The sequence below is a fragment of the Pezoporus flaviventris genome, unplaced genomic scaffold, assembly GCF_033815535.1.
Source record: "Pezoporus flaviventris isolate CSIRO_AGI_PZ_B2104156 unplaced genomic scaffold, CSIRO_AGI_Pfla_v1 ptg000001l, whole genome shotgun sequence".
Lineage (NCBI taxonomy): Eukaryota > Metazoa > Chordata > Aves > Psittaciformes > Psittacidae > Pezoporus > Pezoporus flaviventris.
This window is the reverse complement of record NW_026892549.1, coordinates 16,522,223-16,545,746: the sequence shown is the minus strand read 5'-3', so window position 1 is coordinate 16,545,746 and position 23,524 is coordinate 16,522,223. Positions and strand designations below refer to the sequence as shown.

The following is a 23,524-nucleotide window of genomic DNA, read 5'->3' as shown; positions in this document are numbered from 1 at the left end:
CTTTTTAGAGCATCCTCTTTGTAACACCACAAATTGGAAGCCTCCCTAAAAACTTCTGAATAGGTCATTACCATGGAATATTGTGTTTAGTTTTGGTCCCTGCTATACAAAACACACAGACACACACCAGTCTTGACATCATTTTGATAATGACCACTGAAGTTTGTTTTAGAAGTCATCCCACCTTCCCAATTTCTGCAATCTAATTAATGATACGACTATCATTCAATTACAATTTAGATTTAGAGTTCAGACAAACAAATAAAAATCCTTTATTAATTATCAGCATTGACAATACCCTCTCTTTATCCAGAAGTGTCCAAAGGAGTGTGAGCCCAGCAGGACGAGATGTCCAAAAAAAGGACATTATGAATGTACTTGTTTCCAAGGCATAGTAAAGGTTCTCCTTGCCTCAGAAGGTGTCTCATGTCAGCCCTGGAATCTGAAAGTCAGATATCAAAGACTAAAACCAGAAAGGACGTAGTGCAAAGCTCAGCGCTGCTTATGTTCAGAGTTGTTTTCCAGAGCTTAACGTCATACTTCAAACTATACACCAAACTGGAATAAATTCTGCCTGTCCTATATTTCACAACAGTCATTTTAATTACATTTAAACCAGACACAGTCTTGGAAATTGGAAAATAACTACTACCTATCATTGTGTTTAAAAATATTCTGAAAAGCATGTCAGTAGTAAAATGAGACAAGAAGGAAAAGACATTTCCTTGTCTGTAGTATAACACTAATTTTGCAGAGCAAACAGAATATTAAGAACAAGAATGTTTATAATCACATCGTATTTGCCAGGATCTTCAGTACTTTTAACTATCATTCTTATTATTTTTCAATATATCTTACAGTACCCAGAGAAGGGCTAGATGAGCTAAGAACACCCAGGAAGAAGACATGCGGCATGTCCTATGTTTTACAGCAGACAAACTAAATTATCATAAATGTGGTCATAAAAATCCACGATCAGCATCCTTGAGTGCATGAAACAGCATAACCAGCTGATCAAAAGAGGCGATGATCTGGCTGTACTTATCATTGGTGCAGCCTCTCTAAGAGCACTGTGTGCAGTGCTGGGCCCCACTGTGTAAGGATATGAAGGTCCTTGACTGCTTCGAAAGGAGGGCAACAAAGCTGGTGACAGGGCTGGAAGACATATTCTCTGAGGATTTGTGATTGTCTAGCTCAGAGGAAGGTGAAGGGCAACTTCACTGCTCTCTGCAGCTTCTTGAGGGGTAAACACAGAGAAGGAGGTGTCAGTCCCTTGTCTCTGGGACCTAGGGACAGGATGCCTGGGAAGGCTGAAAGCTGTGCCAAGGGAGGTTCAGACTGGACACGATTAGTTACACAGAAGATGAGATATAAAGAAGTTCTTCACTGTGAGAGTGGTGAGGCACTGGCACAGGTTGCCCAGAGAAGCTGTGAGTGTCGCATTCCTGGAAGTGCTCAAGGCCAGGTTGCACGGGACTTTGAGTTGGAAAGTAGATGAGCTTTAAAGTCCCTTCCAACACAAACCATTCCAAGATTCTATGGTTCTATGTGGAGGTTCGTGTTCACCAAGAGGGTGGCCAAACCCTGTAACAGGCTTCCTGGAGAGGTGGTCAATGCCCCAAGCCTGCCAGCGTTCAAGAAGCATCTGGACAATGCCCTTAACAACATGCTTTAGCTTGGTCAGTCCCAAAGTGGTCAGGCAGTTGAACTAGGTTATTGTTGTAGGTCCCTTCCAACTGACACAGCCTACTCTATTCTATTAAGGACCAGATTTTCAAAAAAGCAACTGCTCTGGAGTCAGCAAACTGTGCACAGACAAGAGCTTGTTAATCGATGAGTGCGCGTGTAACATAGCTGACTCCTTACCTTGCTGACACAGGCGTTACACACTAGATGCCAGAAAGCTGCCAATTCATTTCCCACCAATACGGAAAGTGCTCCATTTACACACTGTCCTGGGTTCAGCAGTAGCAGTCATGTTTCTCCTTCTTGGTAGCTGGTGCAGTGCAGTGTTTTGACTTTCAGCTCGGGAACAGAGCTGATAACAAGGATGTTTTGGTTTGGCCAAGGACTTTGTGAGCCTCATGCTCTGCCAGGGAGGAGGGGAAGCCGGGAGGAAGCAGAGACAGGACACCTGACCCAAACTGACCAAAGAGGTATTCCATACCACAGCACGGCATGCCCAGGATGTAACTGGGAGTTACCCAGAAGGGCTGGGAGACTGCAGGGTTGGAGGAGGTCAGAGCTTGGTCAGGCTGGGGGGGCGAGTTATCGGTCAGCTGGTGGTGAGGTGTTGTATTCTCTTCCCTTGTTATTTCCTTTATCATTGTTATTATTGGTGGTAGCAGTAGTGATCTGTGTTATACCTTAGTTACTAAACTGTTCTTATCTCAGCCCGTGGGAGTTGCATTCTTTTCGATTCTCCTCTCCATCCCTCTGGGAGTAGGGGGAGGGAAAGAAGGGGGGAAGTGAGTGAACGAGTTACCTGACTGGGTTTAAACCACGACACACACTTAAACACGTGCTGTTGTCCTGGGTCCTATTTCAGCATTTCCGAACAAACAGCAACTGCACCGCTCCATGGGGAGCCTGCTATGTCCAGCTTAGCTACTAAAGACGATGAAGATGAAGTAAGGAGGCAAGCAGGAGACAGAGACTGAAATACTGACTGGTGCGAGGCTGAGACTGCTCCGGATTGTAAGGTTATGCTTTTACCAGCGTGTTTTTGTTTTCTGGTGGAAGCAAGACATTAATTAGTTTTTACTAAGCTCACTCAAAGCAATTTTCATGAGTATTTGATTAACTTTTAAAGTTAAACAACAAAGATTGGTAATAATACAACTGTACGGTGGGTGTATAATCACTGTTCATGCTCTTCAAGTAATTCCCACTGCCATTTACAAGGTGTGCAATGGAAACAAATCACAATCCAGCCAAACGTGACTAATTTGTACCCTGCTCCCCACTTCACTCCTGGCTGCATGTGGCCACGCTCCAAACCCAGTGCTCATTACAACTCTTTGCTGAATCACCTCACTAAGAAGCCCCAGTGCCACCTCTTGGCCAGTTTTTCTGCATGGTGAGGAATGAATGCAGCACACAGATTGCCAGGGAGGTGCTGGAGATAGTGCAAGACTGGCATGAGAAGGGCATGGTTGGGAGACACCCAGTATACCAAAACCTCCCAGACCCAACAGGCTGTTTGCCAATGGCTGCTCCCTTGCCTTCCCTCAACAAGTGCAGCAACAAATATACAGCTTTCTGCTGCAGATTAACTCTTTCATCCCCACCATGTCCAACAGTACCGACTCAGGGACCACCTTTTGAGCTCAGTATCAGTGGAGATTTGGGCTCTGTAGTGCCCTACCACAGGGAAGGGGGAAGGACACACCTATTCCCATTCTGTCCTTGCAGCACACCTTTAATAGCATTTCAGTCCCAAACCTAACATTCTGCTCACTTTTGAGTGTTTCTAAGTGCACAAAAAAATAAAAACCTTTCATGTCCCTCTACTGAAATTACGACAGTGATTCATGTTGCACTTCTTTTCTAATTCAAAAATACACAATGTGCTGAAGAAGCAATAAATAAGTCATCTGCTACTCACATGCTATCAAACACAAGGACTCCCTCTCCACCACCCCTGCACTATTTACAATGCATACTGATTGTTCAACATACACTGGAAATACTTCTCCAGAAAAACTGGGTTCGCTCATGCAGTCATCAGATGTTACTTTATGAATACACATGAAGTAAATACAGCTGCTTAAATGTGGGAAAAACACATCTTCTAAGATCAATAACATGGAAACAGACTGATACTCTACCCATTTACCACCCTTTCCACTGGCTGTATGCACATTATGTGAGTGTGAAGGATTGCACTGTGATTTTATCCCTTCCAGAACTGTGTAGAAGCTCTCGTGGAAGCAACTCAAGCCAAAATATCATGCATGAAAGCAAAATATTTGGACTATAACTACTATACAGAATAATTTAGGTTGTAAAATACCTTTAAGATCATGGAGTCCAACAGTTAACCAAGCACTGACAAGCCCACCACTAAACCATACCTCTAAGCACCATGTCTACATGTCTCTTAAGAACCCCCAGGGATGGTGACTCCACCACTTTCCTGGGCAGGCTGTTCCACTGCTGGACAACCCTTTCAGTGAAAACATTGTTTCTAATATCCAATCAAACCTTTCAGGTAGTTGTAGAGAACGATACGGTCTCCCCTGTAAATATACAATTTCTGATGTAGTATTTTTATAGGATAGATTTGGGAGCATATGGAACTGTGTTAAACAGTCGTAGTTTATATTACTTGAGGGATTCTCATGATTATTTAGTCATTACCTTTTCTTGCTTTGCTTTAGTGAAAATACAAAAGATCAACACCCATAAAGAAAAGACTGGTAACACAGATCATTGGTATGATTCTTCTACCTGACCAGATTTACTGTACACTTCAGTGCAAAGAGGGCACTAGAAACCAGCCTGTGTGGGACCAGTGCTTTTGCTGTGAAGCGCTCTCCAAAAGGCAGAACGATGTGCTCCACTACCACATGCAGCGAGGCAAGGCAGATGTGCTGCAGAGAAGGTTCACAGCCAATCTAGGATAAAGGGAACATGAAACAGACTGGGACTGAAGCAAAATGGGGGAGTTGTTGGTCAGGATACCAACACGGGATCCCAAATTTCAGGCACAGATAGACTGAGAAACCAGCAATAGCGCATGCTGCAGCCTTCAGTCATCAGGGTGGCAGAAGTAAAGAATGAGAGAATTCCCAGTTCTAACTTAAACTCCTGATTTGTCATACACCGCATCTCTGCCTCTGCTTTAATTCATATTTATGTTCTGATTAATATTACATGTCCAGCAGCAGTATATTTATTCAGGTATCTAACATACATAGGTTTATATCTAAACATGCCTATATCTAGTTTTATTTATCTATATATACGTAAAAACCTGCATATATGCACATATGAAAACTTAACTTCTCTGTGGGTTAGCAAGGTCTCTCTCCTCCCTGAAGGGTATTTACTATTAATGATGAATTAATATTCTTGTATACACTGATGCAATACCAGATTGCACTGGAGTCATGATTTCCATCATTATAAAGTAACTATGATTGTACAAACCATTAACATTTGCAGTAAAAAGATAACACTTGAAAGAAACATAAGCAAGCTCCTCACTTCTTCTTTGCCCTACCGACATGTCATTTCTCTTTTTGTACTTATTTCAGCTTTGCTTCTTAGTTCCTGTCTCTTTCACTGTTGAATTCTTACATTTTAAAATTGGCCCAGTTTAAACTCCTGCTATGCCATATCATATGCTGTATTTTTTTCCAGCTAATATGATTGTCTTAAATATTATCTACCACCTCATTAATTCTCAGCTGTGAGCTGAATACTACACCAGAAGGTGATTTGGAAAAGCTGCTGACATCCCCCAAGTTGTCCGCCAGCCCCTAAAAAGGAGCAGGACACACACCTACTTCTGTCTGTTTGCACTTCACCACAGCAATGATCTTAGTGCATCACATTTCCTGAGCACTACTGACTAACGGCAGCTAATGCAACCACAGCTGACCAACACAAGCTGGTCCAACACAACCACCACCCCTTGAATCTATACCCTATAGTGCTTAGACACAGCACGAGGTCAAAAAAGCTGCAAGCAGTGTCAAAGCATGAGAAAAACTCAATCCTAATTTCACAGTAATGCACACAAAGACCCATATCAAAGAGTGGTGTAAGCCAAAGCAATGAATTTATCATTATGCAGCAAGATCCTCTGCAAAATTGCCTCTTAAAAGTGGAAACACTGCAGTTAAGCAAACTGCCAAAGCATTAGATGTTATAAAGCAAATTAAATTGATAAATTCATCTTTTCATAGGTGTGGTTACCTTACAATGAACTTCATGCCTTGCAGTTCTTTTACTATCTTAAATTTAGTATCACATCCACACGTTATTTTTGAAGAAAGCTCAGGAATAATTTTACACAAAATGGAGGAGATCACCTTTAAATAGCTTATCACAGGTACTAAAACAACCCCATACATCTAAATGTGTTCTCATTTGGAATAAGATCTCACATGCCAACTTTTAGGAAAACATTTACCAGTTCTCAAACAAGCTGAGGAAAACTCAAGTATTTATGGGGCAACTTCAGCACCAGTATTTTTAAATATTGGCCCATGACAACAACAGCAAGTGAAAGCATCTTCAATGGGAGTGAGGAAGTGGCAGATGTTGGACAACCTTAACAATGCCTTGAAGCCTCTGAACTCATGGATTTCATTTTGAAAGCTGTCCCAGCAACAAAGCACTCCAACACCAAGGCTCAGCTATGCAATACTGTCAAAAGCACTCCAAATGTTCATGATATTTATTAGCACCACAGAAGTATTCTCTGAAGAGCAAGTGGAAGGATGACCTGAAAGGACTGACAGTTTCAGATAAACAAGGGTAGCCCCTACCGCACCATCAGTAACTGTCTGTCATCATCCTTCATCTTTCTTTCCCCTCCCACCACCTTCCCAATACAAACAGATGGCAAGATACACCATGAAACTGCTCATCATGATAGACTACTTCTAGGTGTTTAAAACTCACAGGGGATGGCTGGTGTGGCTCAGCTGCTTTGTACAGGTACGTTTTCTGTAGCACACTGCTCCCACTGCAATGAAGCCTTTAAAAGACCTTGACTGCCTGTTCAAGAAAAGCACCATTCCCTTTCAAAAGGCCCCAGAGCATCCCACAGCAACTGCTACATGAAAAGCCACAGGCTCAAGGCTCAGTAAAGAAACTGCCCCTGGGACTCTGCAATGCTCTGCCCCCATGCAGCAGCGTGCCCTCCTGTCTCAGGAAGCTTTTCTCCAGAGGTCTAATAGTTCCTGAGCTGTTGGATGCCCTCTAGAAATGCTCAGTGACAGCCTGAGAGATTTCCCAGCAGCACCAATCACCAACATCAACATCTTGGGCATCTATCTGTGTGTTTACCCACAGCATTTCACAGAATTGTAGAACACCAGGTTAGAAGGGACCTCAAGGATCCTCTGGTCCAACCTTTCTACGCAAAGCATGACCTAGACTAGATAGCCCAGACCTAGACTACATCAGCCCAGCTGATCTTAAATGTTTCTAATGCTGGGGGGTCCACCACTTCTCTGGGGAGATTATTCCAATGGCTGGTGATTCTCACTGTGAAAAATTTTCCCCTTGTGTCCAACTGGAATCTCCTCAGGTGTAACTTGTGTTCATCACCCCTGATTTTTCTCCAGCATCAACCCATAACTTTGTAGTGCCAGAGCTGAAATTCAGGCATATCTCTTGTTATTATGAAATGTACAAAGCCTGCAATCTGCTATTTCTCATCATCCCCCACGTTAGTAACCCCTGAGAGCAAGTCAGCATGAACAGCCTTGGTGCTCAATTATTACTCACCGTAGTAGAGATGGGCAACAAAATCATTTAGCTTGGAAAAGAACTTTAAGATCGAGTCCAACCATTAACCTTGCCTTGCCAAGTCCACCACTAAACCACATCCCCAGGCACCACACTGAGTTGTCTTTAAATCCCCCCAGGGATGGTGACCCCACCACATCCTTAAGCAGCCTGTTCCAGTGCCTGAAAATCATTCAGGTTAAGAGATTTTCTCTGTGCATCAGTAAAGCTGCCAGCCAGGCACATTTCTTTATCTCCCTCTACATCTGAAATAAGATGTCATCTGAAATAAGATGCCACCATCTTATTCCAGTACCTCACAAGATACCAAACCATAACAATTCATAGTGATTACATGCCAACGCATATCATGCTGTTCTATTCTGTGCTAATGGCACATAACAAATGTAACTTGTGCTCTGCTGTACCTGGCTTTTAAGAGCACACTTATATATTCCATTAGTCCAGTGGGATAGTGCTGGTTATCCACAGAAATACTTTCAAGTATTTCCATCTTTGTGTAATCTTGGGCAGGATTTAAGAACATAAGAAATGGTGTACTGAATTTAAAAAAAATATTCCAGCAAAACAACTGCTTATTCAATGATTAGCAGTAGCAGAAGACCATTTCTGGTTTCCATCCATAAAGAACGGTAATCACAACCCCTGCCTCTCTTTGATAAAGTGGTTTTGAAACACTAGGTACTGCACAAGAAATCAAATGCTCACTGGCACAACTCCAGCCATCAGAACTTCTAGAGCATCCTATAGACGCCTCCAAAGCCAGTCCTTTGGCCAGTACTTTCGTGGAAAACCCACATTTAGAGAATACTTCCGTTCTCAGAAACTCAGACTTCAAATCTGTTAACTGTGCTATGTGCAGATCACCACTGTTCCTCCTTGGGTTCTGGGTTTGCTTTCTAAAAAAAAAGTCACACATTGGACTATAAGCTAACCACCCTCAGTAAGCAATAATTTATTTCTAGAGTAAGTGATAACTCTGGGACTACTTGAAATCCTATTGCCTGGAATAGAATCCTCCTGACTACTTTAAATAAAATCTGTAAGCTACTTAAGGAAACTGATAGTGTGAAAATGAAATGTATGGTGCAGTATTATGAACAGATGAAAAGACCACCCAAATATTTACATGCCCTGCCAGAATAGGATTAAAGCTTGATCTGTTATGTTGCCCCTCTGCCACAGCCACATACAATTCTAGGTTCTGAAGGAGCTGCAGAAAAGTCCATGTCCAGGAGCTCCATGGAGAGCAACCTCTCCCATTCACACAAATAATGCATTTCTCTGCAGAAGTAACACATTGCTGCAGCAGGTTCTGCTGCAGCACCTCTCCTATGGAGACAGGCTGGGAGAGCTGGGCTTGCTCAACCTGCAGAACAGAAGGCTCCAGGAAGACCTTAGAGCAGCTTCCACTGCCTAAAGGAGCCAACAAGAAAGCTGGAGAGGGTTTTTTCACAAGGGCATTAGGGATAGGACAATGGGGTATGGCTTTAAACTGACAGAGGCGAGATTTAGATTAGGTATCAGGAATAAATTCTTCCCTGTGAGGGTAGTGAGGCACTGGCACAGGTTGCCCAGAAAAGCTGCAGCTGCCCTATCCCTGGAAGCGTTCAAGGCCAGGTTGGATGGGGCTTTGAGCACCCTGGTTTAGTAGAAGATGTCCCTGCCTGTGCCAGGGAGCTTAAAACTAGATGAGCTTTAAGGTCTTTTCCAACCCAAACCATTTTAAGATTTTATGATGATTTCAATATACACAGCTTTAACTCTGCTGTAAGAAATTCATTTCAATTCCACCATTTCATATTTTACACTGAAATTTATCCAAGTGGAAGGTAAACAGAAAATAATTGAACAGGAATTTATTTCACTTACAGGAAACTAGACTGTGCTGGAATTGCATCAACATTGCCTCACTAAATTTTATTGTATCAAAATACTCCGTAGCTAACCAATTTTTATATACAGCAGGTGACGGATGTGAAAATACCTTATGAAAATTGTTCTCTGGGGTTTCATTACAGAGTATAAATAGGTTTGCACTTTGTAGGAGAATAGACCCTTCGTTCACACCTTCAGCTATCTGAAGCTGATAAAGCTTCAGGTATAGCCTTGAATATCAACTCTTCCTCTGGCTTTTCAAACCCAAACTCCATTTTAAGATCAATGATCTTAAATGTATTTTCCAACCCAAATGATTCTTTGAATCCATTAAAAACAAACAACATAGCATAGAGAGGACTAGTCCTTCTGGGTGGTGATCAAAGCTTCTGTGGCAGTGCCAGGATGACCTCAGACAGATGCTTTTCACAGGTCTGTATTTTTGCATAGAAATACCTTGCACATGCCAAAGCTACTTATGTACTACCTGCGGATAAAAGCTGAACCAAGGATCTTTACTGCTTTGACTGTTCAGTGCTCAGCTGACTGCAAAAATGCACTTGTCACAGAATCACAGAATCCCAGGTTAGAAGGGACCTCAAGGATCATTCGGTCCAAGTTGGCAAAGTATGACATAGACTAGATGTCCCAGTACCCTGTCCAGACAGATCTTCAAAGAGCCCAATGTTTGAGAGTCCACCATTTTCCTGGGGAGATTGTTCCAATGGCTGGTTGAACTTATATTTATAATCTATTCACTAAGAGGGTGGTGAGGCCCTGGCACAGGTTGCCCAGAGAAGCTGTGGCTGCCCCATCCCTTGCAGTGTTCAACGCCAAGATAGAATGGGTTTTGAGCAACCTGGTCTAGTGGAAAGTGCCCCTGCCCGTGGCAGGCGGCTTGAAACTAGGTGGTCTCTAAGATCCCTTCCAAACCTAACCAGTCTAGGATTCTGTGATCTGGCTGTAGAAGCATTATCTAAGAGGCTGAGATGGCATTTGTTTGTCTCACTTTAAAAAAAAAAAAAAGTGTAACATGGTTTAATCATTAAGGACTCTTATTTTAGTAAAGAAAATATAATTAGATGTTCTTGCTGCTGAATACAGTTTTGCAGGCTCTCGGGTGAATCTAGAGACTTATTCCAAAATTTCCCTTACAGGCACATACAAAACCTGAACTCTGTCCCTCACAACTGGTTGGGCCAACAGCAGCAATACCAGTAACCATCCATTCCTGAGCCTTGACTTGCTCAAGGGGACAGCTTTACATGAAGAAAGCAATTTCATGCTTGAACAGCCTTGCGCTATCAAAACAGAAAATTGAGTGACAGGCACCAGATGGGGTGGGCTCTGCTGCCAGGGAGGGTCAAGATCAGACCTGTGGGTACATAGCGGGCCGCTCCTGGGATAAGCTGCTGAAGGAAACGCAGAACTGATAAAAGATCAATCTACCTAAAACATGCATTCTTTCTGTTTAAATACTATGTACATTCCTAAAGTGCATACCACATGAGGACTAAGTACCTGCAAGTTTAACCTATCATCGTTGCAGTATTTAGGTTATTTATGGGAAAACTAGGAACACGCTTATCCTTGCAATGTGGATAACCTTGACATGCTTTAAAATGTGAAATCCCCGTACATTTTTAAAAGGTAAGCCAGCTGTGCAAATCAAAACCTTCAGTTAAGACCGGTCACCATCCCCCCATTTTCAAAGGTCTGGGGGAAAAGCCACATGACAGTTGTCCTACGGATTCTCCGAGAGAAAATACAAAGGGAAGGAGGCAAGGTACTCTGAAGATGGGCTTTATACACAGGCATGTAGTGATAGGACAAGAGGGTAGATTTAGACTAGGTATTAAGAAAAAACTCTTTACTATAAAAGGTGGTGAGACATTGAAAAAGGTTGCCCAGAGAAGTTGTGGGTACCTATGGCAGGGGGGTTGAAACTAGAGAATCTTTGAGGTCGCTTTCAACACAAACCACTCTGGGAATCTATGATTCTACGATTCCAAGGCACATGGACACAATAGCAACGAATAAGAAACCAAGTAAATTACTTCGGTTCATTACAGCTGCATTGAGAGACACCAGCAATCAAACGGTTACAGAAGATATTCCAAGTGGAATTCCCAAAAATATATCAAGGTGCTCCACAGTGAGGACACATTTTCCAAATGCCAGTTTATGTTTATCTGGAAATGTGATCCCCCCTCCTTTCCTGAGCTTCACTAAGCTAATAGGAACTGAGGCATGCTCCTAGGGCAAGTTCTGCCTCTGCTCCAGCCGCCACAATGGCACCAGAGATGAAGCGAGGACAGAATCAAAGCCCAGCTCCTGTGAGAGACACAGCAGCAAAAGGGAAATGGCAACAAATTCTAATTGTTCCTTTTGTCACATGAAAGTACAGATGAAAGACTCACAAATCCAGTTTAGAAGCAGTCTGTTGACTCAGTTTTTTCTCATTGCTGGAGAATTACCTTCTTTAATCTTAACAGTCTTTAGATAATTTATACATTGGGAATTGGCTTTGATATTATACAGATTACCTGCATATACTTTCTCTCCCTACTGGCAGTCACACTGGGAGAGTTTTCCTTCACCCATCTTTCCCCCCCCCTCAAACAAGGAAGAATAATTTCTAAACTGTCATTTCAAAGTATTTTCTAGCCTAAACTAGTTACTGATTTTCCCGAGTTTACTTGCTCATGAGTGGTTTACAGATTCCTTATGCATAACTGTATATACACAGTAAAACCTTAAAAAATAAATTAGCTTTTAATTGTATGAAGCTGCAAGCAGATAAACCTGGCAACAAAGGACCTCCTACATACTTCCATCCACCATGACTCAGAGACGGAGAAAACCCTAATACAACACTTTCTAGTGCAAGACAAATGGATTAGATGTGAACAGCACAAAATAAAACAATTTACCCTCCCCCTTTTCAGGGTTAAATTGCATAAAGAACAAATAGTGGTCTCACAAAAAAAATAAAAAATAATAAAAATAATCAAAGCTAATCAAAGCTGCTCTGTAATACGGAGTCTGAGGCACTAAAGAATTTTCACAGACATTTTATAAAGGCGATTTTCACAGGGAGCGATTACACTTCTATACCACTTCTTCAGAGGCTTCTTCTGCCACCCCAGGACAACCTGCCAAAGTTTTTGCTTTGAAGAAGCCAACACAAAACTACAGCACCAAGTTTAAGATTGCTACTTAGAAAATTGTACTGAGAGTTTGCTTCTGATCAAAAATGTATGCTTCTAAGCACATATAAATACAAAAATACAATGCAATAGTTAACCTCAACCTAAATTTCAGTAAGAAAATCCAATTATTACGGTTTAGCAATTTGCAGAATAGCATTTGCAACTTCACTCATCCAGAAAAGATTGAAGATGAATTTCTTCCCTTGCCAGAGAAAATACCAAGAAATAAAATTAAACATTTCTATGTTGAATTAAATTGAGTTTGAGGTTGAATCGATAGCTATTTCAAATTAGACCTGACACTGATTCAAATCTTCAAGTTGCCCATTACCAACTCGGGTAATCAAGGGACATTCCTTGGTAGATAACACTAGATGCAACAGGATGCAAGTTACACTGTTAGTGCGACAGTGGCATTAGGACTCGGACATAGTGCTTCATTACAGCACATGGGAGGGGGGTTTGCGATCTCCTCATGAGACACCTCGTTCCTTCCCAGTGACTCCCCGGAGGTCAGGACTTTCCATTAGGTCTATCCTAAACCTTCCTGTTTGGAAGAAGAACCTGACAAGTAACAGACACTTTATTTCACAAAGCTGTAAAGGTAATTTCTCATTCGCCAGCAACCAACACAGCTTTCCTTGTCTTCCTGCAACTGAAAATAAAACTATTTTTAAGAAATCTAACATTTTTCTTTCTGGAAAAAGATGTCCATCTTACAAACCCAAGTACTGTGGTTGCAGTGTAGCTTGCGATTGTACTGTGCCTGCAGTGTAAACCCAAGAATTAGCTCACAGTCATAAAACTTCATCAGAAGCAAAGTCATAAAATATTTCAGGGTCTTTGTTCATCTGCTAATGTGAGGAAAAGAAAAAAAAAATTCCCTCAGATATTTTTTCCACTGAAATATGTGTTTATTACGTAGACTCTTATGACACCTATGCTCCCTTCATTCACCCCAGCACTGCTTTGATCATTTGGAGGCACAACAACAGCAACAATCCCAAACAGTGAGAGCCCTGCTACTATCTGCCACTGGGGGATAGAGTACCATGCTCTAGAGGACAGCAAGGAGGACTGACAAGCATCTTTGATCTTCACTCCAAGTTTGCACACTGAAGACTAACTCCCAGAAGTACATGTAAACTGCTGTGCAGGCAGCAGCAACCTTGGCAAGGCAAGCGAAACCTGCACACCCACAACAGGAAAATGGGAGAAAATCGTCTGCAGGAGGAAAAAAGGCAGTGAGGAACAAAGAGTGAGAAGGAATGAAGACGGCCAGAAAAGGAAAAAAATGGGAATGGATTGATTCACACACACATAAATATAACTTTATATATAAGTATATATGTATATATATTTTTATATAGATTACATAATATATAGAAAAATAATATAAAGATAAATGTATAATGCATATACATACGCATATACATGTTATACATATACATACATATGTATATATACATATATAAAATATACATATACAACCCATAACAATGAAAAAGCTACCTTGACAGTGTACTACATCCCTTCCACAGTGCTCTCCCAGCTGGCTTTGCCAATAATTGTACTGCAGCATAACTGAAGAGTCAATGAGTAGAATGAGAAATTACTCCAAGACTCTTCTTTTTCTTGGGCTGTTTGTTTCTCATCAGAATTCTTACGTATATTTGTAGGCATTCATTTGCTAAATGGACATCATATTATAACACAAATCTAAATAATTACCACAGAGATATAAAGGTAGTAGGGAATCTCAACAGGAGATGATATTTTGCATTTAGGGTCAAACCACAGTTGGAATTCACAAAACCTTCTAAACACAGGAATAATGGGAAAGCTGAGGTTTTATTTTCATTGAAGACATATAATTTTCTGCTTTAAGCCTACACTTAATACCACCGGGAGCAAGAAGAAATCATGAAGAAAAACACAGTCAGCCGCTTTTCCAACATCTCCAAACAGCTGATGGAGGGGAGTTGCTGCATTCATCAGGGCCCCCTGGTGCAAGACAAAGAGGAGAAACTGTGCTCAGGACTGCTGCCAGTGGATGCGAGCCCTGCACAGCCCTGATGCACAGGAACCTTTCTCAGCTTGCACCAGCTGGAACGGAGACTGCAACTTAGCAGCACGGCAAACACTCAGAGAGATGCAAAAACATCACTTACACGCAGCAAAATGTTGACATGAGATAGGTACAACAGAAAGGTCAAGTCATGTCAGAAGTTAATTAGTCCTGTATAAATGCCCTTCTTTCCTTTAATCTCCCAGCACCATTACAGAAATGAAGGACAGCTTGGCCCTTTCCCAGGTTTTGCACAACCTGCCAACATCTGAGCAGCAACACAGAGCTCCTCGAGGCTGATGCTGATCTTTAAGGTCCCTTCCAACTCTGCCATTCTATGATGATTCTGTCCTTTCAGTAAAGTATACAATATATTCCTTTTCATCTAGAAAATGCAGCAGACAGATTTCTCTCTGTATTAAATGGCTCATCTCCCTCAGACTGATCAGAACTGCCCATGAAGTTGATCATCATAATGGTTCCTTCAGTACACACTGTGCTTCCAACAGCTCCTTTCCAACAGGGGAAAGGAGGATGCTGTCCAGAATGGACTGAATTACAAATGATCACCTTGTGGAGAAGCATCACCTCTGCTGCTTGTGAACAGGGTTTGTTGGTAAAGTAGTGCCTCTGCTTCTTTTATTTGCAGGCATTTACAAATAAATTCCAGTAAATGCTGCTCCTGAGAGACAGGAGGAAATTCTCTGGCTGAAAACAACATATATGACAGAGCTAGGCTTTCTGTTTTTTTAAAGTACTGTGACTTGGTACAGGGTAATTGATAGTCTTCAGAATCCCCATTTAAATGGAAATAAACACATTTATTTGGACTTTCACATCACATCTATGTGCAAACACAAGCCCGCTGCTGTGACTGCAAAAACTGATCTGTAAATTCCATTAAAAAAAAATCAGTGGACTTAGTGAAACACTCCCTCCCCCCTCTCCAGCCCCAAGCTATCCCACAGTCTCAAAGTCACCACATGAACACCAGCCTTTACTCAAAAAATAATGAAAGCTACTAGACTTAAAACCAACACCCTCTCCCCACAGAAAACCCCAACCACAAACCCCCCTTCAGAATTTATATTGCTGCAAAACGTTTTGAAAGATGTTCTATAAAATTCTGATTATTCCAGAAATGTCTATTGATAAAGCTAGAAGAAAACAACATCCTGCAGGTACTTTTAGTATTAGCAGCATTTTCTCTTTATCAGCAGTAAATGCCCATTTTTAAAAGCTGACAGCACAGTTGTGAACATTTATAAACTAGACATTTATGTTTATATCTTTTTAAAACTTTAGAAATAAAAGTTTTCCCTGAAGAAAAAAAATATTTAAATTATTCCAGGTGATAGGACACACCAGAGGGCATTTTGTTTTGTGTTGCAATGCAAACCAATAGCTCTAGTTGACAATTCTTTAGCTGTTCACAAAATAAACTGCACAGGATAATAACACTTGTGATGTAGGAACTTTTCCCTAAGAAAGGTTGCATTAGAAGCCAAATCTAGAACCACTCAAACCTATTGAATTCTTCAATAGGTTCCTTAGGCTCATAGAGTCCTAGAATGGTTTGGGTTGGAAGGGAACATAAAGACTGTAGAATTCCACGCCCCCTGCCACAGGCAGGGACACCTTCCACTAGACCAAGTTGCTCAAAGCCCCATCCAACCTGGCCTTGAACAGGCCTTGGGTTGGGGCAGCCACAGCTTCTCTGGGCAGCCTGTGCCAGGGCCTTACCACCCTCACAGTGAAGAACTTCTTCTTTATATCCAATCTAAATCTCACCTCTTTTTGCTTAGGCAACCACTGCTAATAACAGCCATTAATTCAAGACAACCTTTGTGCCTTGGAGGAAGGCTGGAGGTGGGCTCAGCAGATGGCACCAAGACACGCCGTCCCCCAGGGACTCACCCATCCAGTCTCACATCAGGCAAACTCCGATTCAGGGCAATCAAGTCACTGGCCATAAGGTTAAACTGATTGATTTTAAACAGCTCTTTCATCTTCTCCTGGTCATCCTTTGGAATGAGCACAGCCTTTCCCATCTCTCCAGGTCCTTCTTGGTTTCGAGAAATAACAGCTATAACACAAAATAGCAAAAGCCAACTTTTAGGATGTGGGCATCAGTCCAAACAAACAAACAAACAGAAAAAAAAAAAACCAACACAATTTTCTCTATGCTCCACAAGAGGTTTTATCTCTATCTGGACTTAAATTTATATCCAGTTCTTTTCTAAGATGATTAAATCCCCCAGATTTGTTCCCTTGCTGCTTTTGGTTGTAATCTCGATGATTGTTCTTGTGAGATTTACATCAGGATTACAGAGCATAGCACTAGATTCTCCGTGAGATTCTGCAGGTAGAAAAGGTTTGGCAAACACTTTTATAGCTATGGAAAATCTTTGAAGAACATGTAAATTAGACTAATTCTAACCAACTTGGTTTACTTTTTATTTTGGTTTAACTACCAGGCATGTGACTGCACAACCCCATTCCTGTAAGTAAATAAATAAACTAATCTTCAGTGACAAAAAAAAATAATCCATCCTGAAAAATACAGCACCCACATCCTAGCTGAGTATCTTTTACATATTATTGACTAGTTAGGAAAAATATTTGTACAGTCAATTAGAAACTTTAAGGAAAATTATGGTATCATCTCATACAAGCCCACAAAAACGAGCGAGATACAGAGTGCCTTTCTAGGAAACAGCCTATGAAAAGAAAGGAAAAATCCCACGTACAAATAATTATAATTGTTCTAAAGCAAAAGCTGTAGGCAAAGGAAGACAGAGTCATCATGTTTCCTTCTCCCACTTCACCATGCAGCTTCCCCCCAACTACTTACTACCAAGATGCTTCTTCAAACAACAGAACAAGAAATACCTGAATTTTTAAATAATTTACATTCACACTTTCAATCAGTCTCTTAACTGAGGCTGATTAATTAACATTGATTAATTAGTCTTCAGTGATGACTGGTGCTTGCTGCTCTCACGAATAAACTGAACTGAGCCCTCCTGTGTCTACAGCCTGGCAGAGGGTGGCTCCCATGCCCGGGCTGTGCTGGGCTGTAACCAACGCTCACGGTGACCTTCAAGCAGTGCACTTCTGCACCATATGCCAACACTAGCATATTATCTTAACAAAGGGATCTTGGTTTTATTTTTCTGCCATCACATTAATTTTTCATCATCTCAAAATTACTCTGAGAAATTTGATGCTCAATATCCTGAAACACTCTTACTTATGAAGGCTTCTCCCTAGCTGAAGAATAATCTTTTTACAATAACAACAACAAAAAAAAAAACCTAAGAGGATAAACCCTTTTCTAAAAAATGCACAGGTAAGTGACTTTTTAAGGAAGAATCTGTTCCTTTTACAAACATATCAGACATCAGGGCTTGGTAGAACCTAGCAGAAATTTACATAAAAGGCTTTTTAAAAATAAATATTACAGACTCCAGACACAGAAATTTTGTTTCTGCAGTTCTAGATTATGCTTCAGTTGAGCAAAGAACATTTTACAGTATTACCTGATATATTTTTTTTATCCTTCCCTTTGATCAGAAGAAGCACCTTTGTATGCTGCCACAGGAAGAAATTTTAGCTGTGATTATACAAGAAGATGAAGCTGTGATCAGACAGACACATAAACCTAAAATGTGGTGACTCTGAAGCCCTCTGAACCCAGTCTGATTTCCAACGGACAATAATCTCAGGGGTTAAAGTCCACTGGGGTCTGCAGCATCCACCCAGGAGCTAAACAGGCTGTGACATGGTCACCAAATGCATGCTCTTGATGCTCTCAGGTACATTTTTCCACAATGGGGTCAATCCCAAGCACAAATAGAGGCTGGGTGAAGACTGGAGTAAAAGCCGCGTTGAGAACAACTTGGGGGTGGAAGTTGTCAAGACCCAGCCATGCACATTTGCAGCCCAGAAAGCCAACCATGTCCTGGGCTGCATCCCCAGCAGCATGACCAGCAAGTTAAGAGAGGGGATTATACCCCTTTACTCTGCTCTCATGAGACTCCACCAGCCGTACTGCACCCCGCTATGGAGCCCACAACATAAGAAGGATATGGATGTGTTGGAGCGAGTCCAGAGGAGGCTACGGAGACGCTTCAAGGGCTGGATCACCCCTCATATGGAGACAGGCTGAGAGAGCTGGGCTTGTGCAGCCTGGAGAAGAGAAGGCTCCAGGGAGACCTTAGAGCAGCTTCCAGTGCCTAAAGGGGCCAACAAGATATCTGGGGATATCTAACCCTAACCCTAGTGTCTAGTGGAAAGTGTCCCAGCCTGTGGCAGGAGGGTTGGAACTAAGTGATATTTAAGGTCTCTTCTGACCCAAACCATTCTCTGGTTCTGTAACTCTACATCTGAGCAGAGCCTGCTGATTCCTCTTTACCTGTCTCAGGGAAAGGAATTTGTGACTACATTGCTCTATATGACCCCTGACTGGCAGAATTTTCTCTTAGAGAATATATATCTCAGTCAAATGCCACCAGAAAGAAAGATCAAGAAGAATCTAGCCATGCTGTGTGTGCTTTTAACTGCTTCTTCACACGATGATGGACCTCATCCAAAGAACTGCTTGGGAACCTGTACTGCACTCATACACAGACAATGATACATTATATACACTATTAAATTCCCCTCAGAACATTTTATAAGGAATATTTATTTAACGTGTAAAATGATCATAAAATATCTGGGATTAATGGTTGGTAATTAATCTCTGCTATATCATCACTTCCTGGAGAAACGATGAGACTCCTCAAAGGCTGCAATTTGAAGAGCTGGTCCCTCAAGCTGCAAATGTTGTTTATGGAAATAAATTCTGTCTCCTTTTTGCTGGAAGAGGCAGAGGACACAAATTTATCTGAACAGTAGGTTGGAGCAGGCAAAAAAGAGGCAGCCTGACTGCTGAAACCGCGGGAAAATGGGCAAGAGGAACAGAAACACAGCATAACAGGAAAGGAAGGAGTTTCTCAACATAGGGATGAATGTCTCCAAAGCAGAAAAAGTGCAATGAGAAGGTGAAGTAAGTTTGTCCTTGTCGTGTCCTTCAGGGTGATAATCTTTTGGAAGAGGAATTCTTTGTTCTCTGCCTCTGAAGCTGTATATACGGGTCTGTACTAGCTCCAAGGACTTCACAGACCCTACCCAGACCACCAGGATCTCCTCCTTAGCACTGCACATGCAGCGTTTGCCTGCCCAGGCAGGGAGCCATATGGATCATGTTCTGAGTGACCCATTGCAGCCCCTGAAGGGCAGAGTAGGGCACCCTGGGAGAGAGGACACACCATCTCCTGCCATGACCTGCCACGTGGCATGAAAGCTGGAGGAGCATCACAAGGCACTCAAATACTTTGATACAGCAAGGAAGCATGCCAAAGTATTTTTCTTTTCTGCCGAAATACTGTGGGATTGGCTAAAAATACCTTAGTGACAATTTTCTCTTGCAGTAACCAGAAAATTTTCATTAAAACAAATTATTTAGGGTGAGGGGAAAAAAAAGCAACCCATTATTAGCATAGTCATTACAACAGTAAATTGCTGCTTCTCCTTGTCGTAAGCCAAGTAACAGAACTGTATCTCCCTGAAATGTGTGGAATACCAGCAGTGGAGGGGTTTACATTCTAAGCCCAAATACTAGAAAGACAGCTGCCGAGACATGTTGTTTCAGTGTAAACTCTCTAAATTCATTAGGAATCCCAGCTCATTCACAACATAACTTCACAGGGACTCAGTTTAAACTCAGTCTGAAACCTTGTTTATCCTGCTTGAAAGCATGAGTTACATATTCCTTCATCTGCAAAACTAATTTTCATTACAAGATTCTGTCATCTTCTATTGTTTACTAAGGTCCATCAAGACAGAATTTCAAAGAGATTTTCCTGTCCTGAAGTTTATTATAAAACTAACCAGAAATTTCCTTAACAGCCTTTCTACCCTCACAGTTTTATTCAGAGCAAAGTATTATCAGATTATATTTCAATCAGAGCTTAAACATGTCTGTGACAGAGAAACATATTTAATTTCACTATGTTTAAATGCAGCAACCTCAAATTATTAGATCTTTAGAGAAGACACAAATGGTTTATGAATTAACAATCACACACACACTGACATTTTCAGAGATGTAGCTCAAATCCATACCCAGGACCTTCTTGCAATCTCTCTCCCACATCTGAATAAACAACTTGTGAGCCCAGAGACTGTAAGAAACAGTGCTCAGCTGACTCATACCCGGGAGAGGAGAAGCATGCAGCAATCCAGCCATATTCAACTTAGGGAAAATAACACTTTCCATTTTCCAAGCAACATGTAATATATTAAAATGAGAACCATGTAAACATCAAAATACTCTAGGCGGCAGGAATATTTAGCAAATTAAGACCTCTTGCAAATATTTAATTTGACCAAGCTTTTCATAGAAAAATGTGGTTTTGCTAGCACTGAATAGATCTGAGAATCTAAATATGGTGTCAAAAGTTTTCTAACACCAGGTATGTCACCAAGGTTGGCTTTCTAAATGCACAAATCCACTATAAATATTTTTACCAAATGATCTGTTATATACCCAAAGCACACAAAACAATTTTACTGTTTTTCGAAATATTGATGCTGTCAGTTCACCACTATGTTCTGCTTTACCCTCTTCCTCCGAAGTACAATGTACTTAACTAGTACAGCATACTTCAAATCAAACTCTTCAGAATATTTTATGAAATACCAAATTTGTATTTGAGCTTCCATACCAAAATATATATGCAAAACATATGAACACCCACTTCTTCAATCAGAGAACATAAACATAGTACAAAATCTCTTCACCTAGAGGATAAAAAAAAATAGGTTTCTTAAGTATTCAGAATGTATGTATGATAAAGAAGGCAACAATCAGTGAATGCTGCCGCTGATTATGAATTACTGCACTGGTATCAGTGTTCGTAAACTACAAGCCCAAGCTACAAGTTCATTGCAAGCACAGCAAGCAATTGCCTTACAGAGTACATCTTTGAAAATATCACTTAGAACTTATCGTCCAAAACACCTTCTATATGCAGATTTCACACATCTTTTCAACAGCATTGTGAAGATCGTTGCCTCTCAACGACTTGGCAGGGAGCGACTCTGTCCCTCTGCAGTAGTAAAACACAAACAGGGGCTGTCCAGATGCTGTAAGAAATTAAACAAGTCCTTCATCTAAGAGAGGTCCAAGATTTTCCAGCCCCTGTTGCCTCCAGGTTCTTTCCCTGATGGAAACGGCTGATTAATCCCACAGAGAGCTGCATGTTCCCATGACGAGCAGCCCTTCCCAACCCAAACCCACAGGTAAGAGATAGTGCTGTCACCTTTCAAAGTAGTACTGGAGCTCACCTCCAGGCTAGCATTTTAAATACCTTGCAATTGTAATCGAGACCTGAAGGGGCACTTGGGACAGACACGATTCTTGAAGCCAGTGTGGAAGAAGAGATGTATTTAATTTTTCTATATAAAAATTACCTGGTTGTCAATCAATCGACTTATCAGCATGTCTGACCCATAAATACTTTGGGAGTGCTTCTGCTGCTGGTAAGCTGAAAGTTTTAGTGAATATTAAAACCAAACAGGAAAAAAACTTGGACTCATCTGTTATTTGCTTTTCCTTTGTGATGAAAACCCCACCTCACCCTCCTTATCAGGCTTCCCTCTTGCTGGTACACTTGCACAATACGTCAGTACCATGCTTCACTCTCCTTTGATATTTCTGCCACAGTCTGTGATCTGGCCATGCTAATGGGTCTCCATGGGCTCTTGTTGGTATCTCACAGTCTCCTCAGGACTTTGATTGAGATTTATTTACGGTACAATACCATCCTGAGGTTAAGGGACATAGGTGCCAGCCACACTGTCTAATGCTGTACTTCACATTCTTTCTAAGCACTGGCTGTGGTTTTGACCATACAAACAGCAATAACCTCCTGAACTCTGCTGCCTTTAACTTGCTTTGCATGAGATCTTACCCAAAAATTACTGTTCAAGGCTTCCATTAACCAGCATATCTCAGCGATCACTCTGGTAGCACAGGAGGACCTGCAGTCTGAAAGCCTCATTATCCTGCTAGCAAAGTGCACCCAGGAGAGCTTCTCCTGCTAGTTCAGCTCACTAACACAATTTTGCACCAACTATAATGTAAATAAGATTCTCTCAAGCTTAGAAATCCTGAAATTAGGAAACCTGCCCATTTCCAGAAGGAAAAAGGAACCCTCTGTGTGTCCATGATGGGAGGATGATGGAGATGAGAGGGTATCAAATAGAGAGCAGCAGTGGGGGGATGATGGAGATAAAAGGGTATCAACCAGACAGCAGCACAGGTGGGATAAGGATTCAGGGAGCTGGAAAGCATCCCCACCCACAGTATGGCCACCTGGAAACAGAGGTCCAACACAAGGTTCCAAACTAACCTCCACTGAGAGAGAGAGAGGACCTGTGAAAAAACAGTGAGGATTTATAGGCTGAAGTAACTGGGAAAACTATTTCTGTATACCAGGTTAATTCATTTTTTGAAAATGTAATTAGAATACCGTATTTTGATTTCTAACTTACTCAACTTTCTAATCTTGACCATATTCCCCTTCACAGAGTGAAATGAGTCTTAGTCTGTCTATAACAGCTTTCTGACATCTCTATAAACATGAATGGCTCATGAGGTATCTGTGAAATCTCTAAATATATTTTAGTCAATTTACAAAAAATATCTTAATCCTCAGCAACCATCAAAACTCATTAAGAATCTTTCCTGAATGCTAGTTACTAAGTCAAGAAAGCAATTAATGTTCAGATACCTGAAATACTACCAGGGAAGGCTGAAGAATCAAAA

General features: G+C 41.4%; 1 protein-coding gene across 4 annotated transcripts in view; it reads right to left on the bottom strand.

The window, feature by feature from the left end:
* GALNT13 (polypeptide N-acetylgalactosaminyltransferase 13) overlaps positions 1-23,524 on the bottom strand; it is a 156,332-nt gene that overhangs the window by 74,443 nt on the left and 58,365 nt on the right. For all 4 annotated transcript variants that reach the window (XM_061446035.1, XM_061446045.1, XM_061446065.1 and 1 more), the window contains exon 4: positions 16,564-16,732. In XM_061446035.1, coding sequence (XP_061302019.1) covers positions 16,564-16,732 — 169 coding nt within the window. The remainder of the gene's footprint in view (positions 1-16,563; positions 16,733-23,524) is intronic.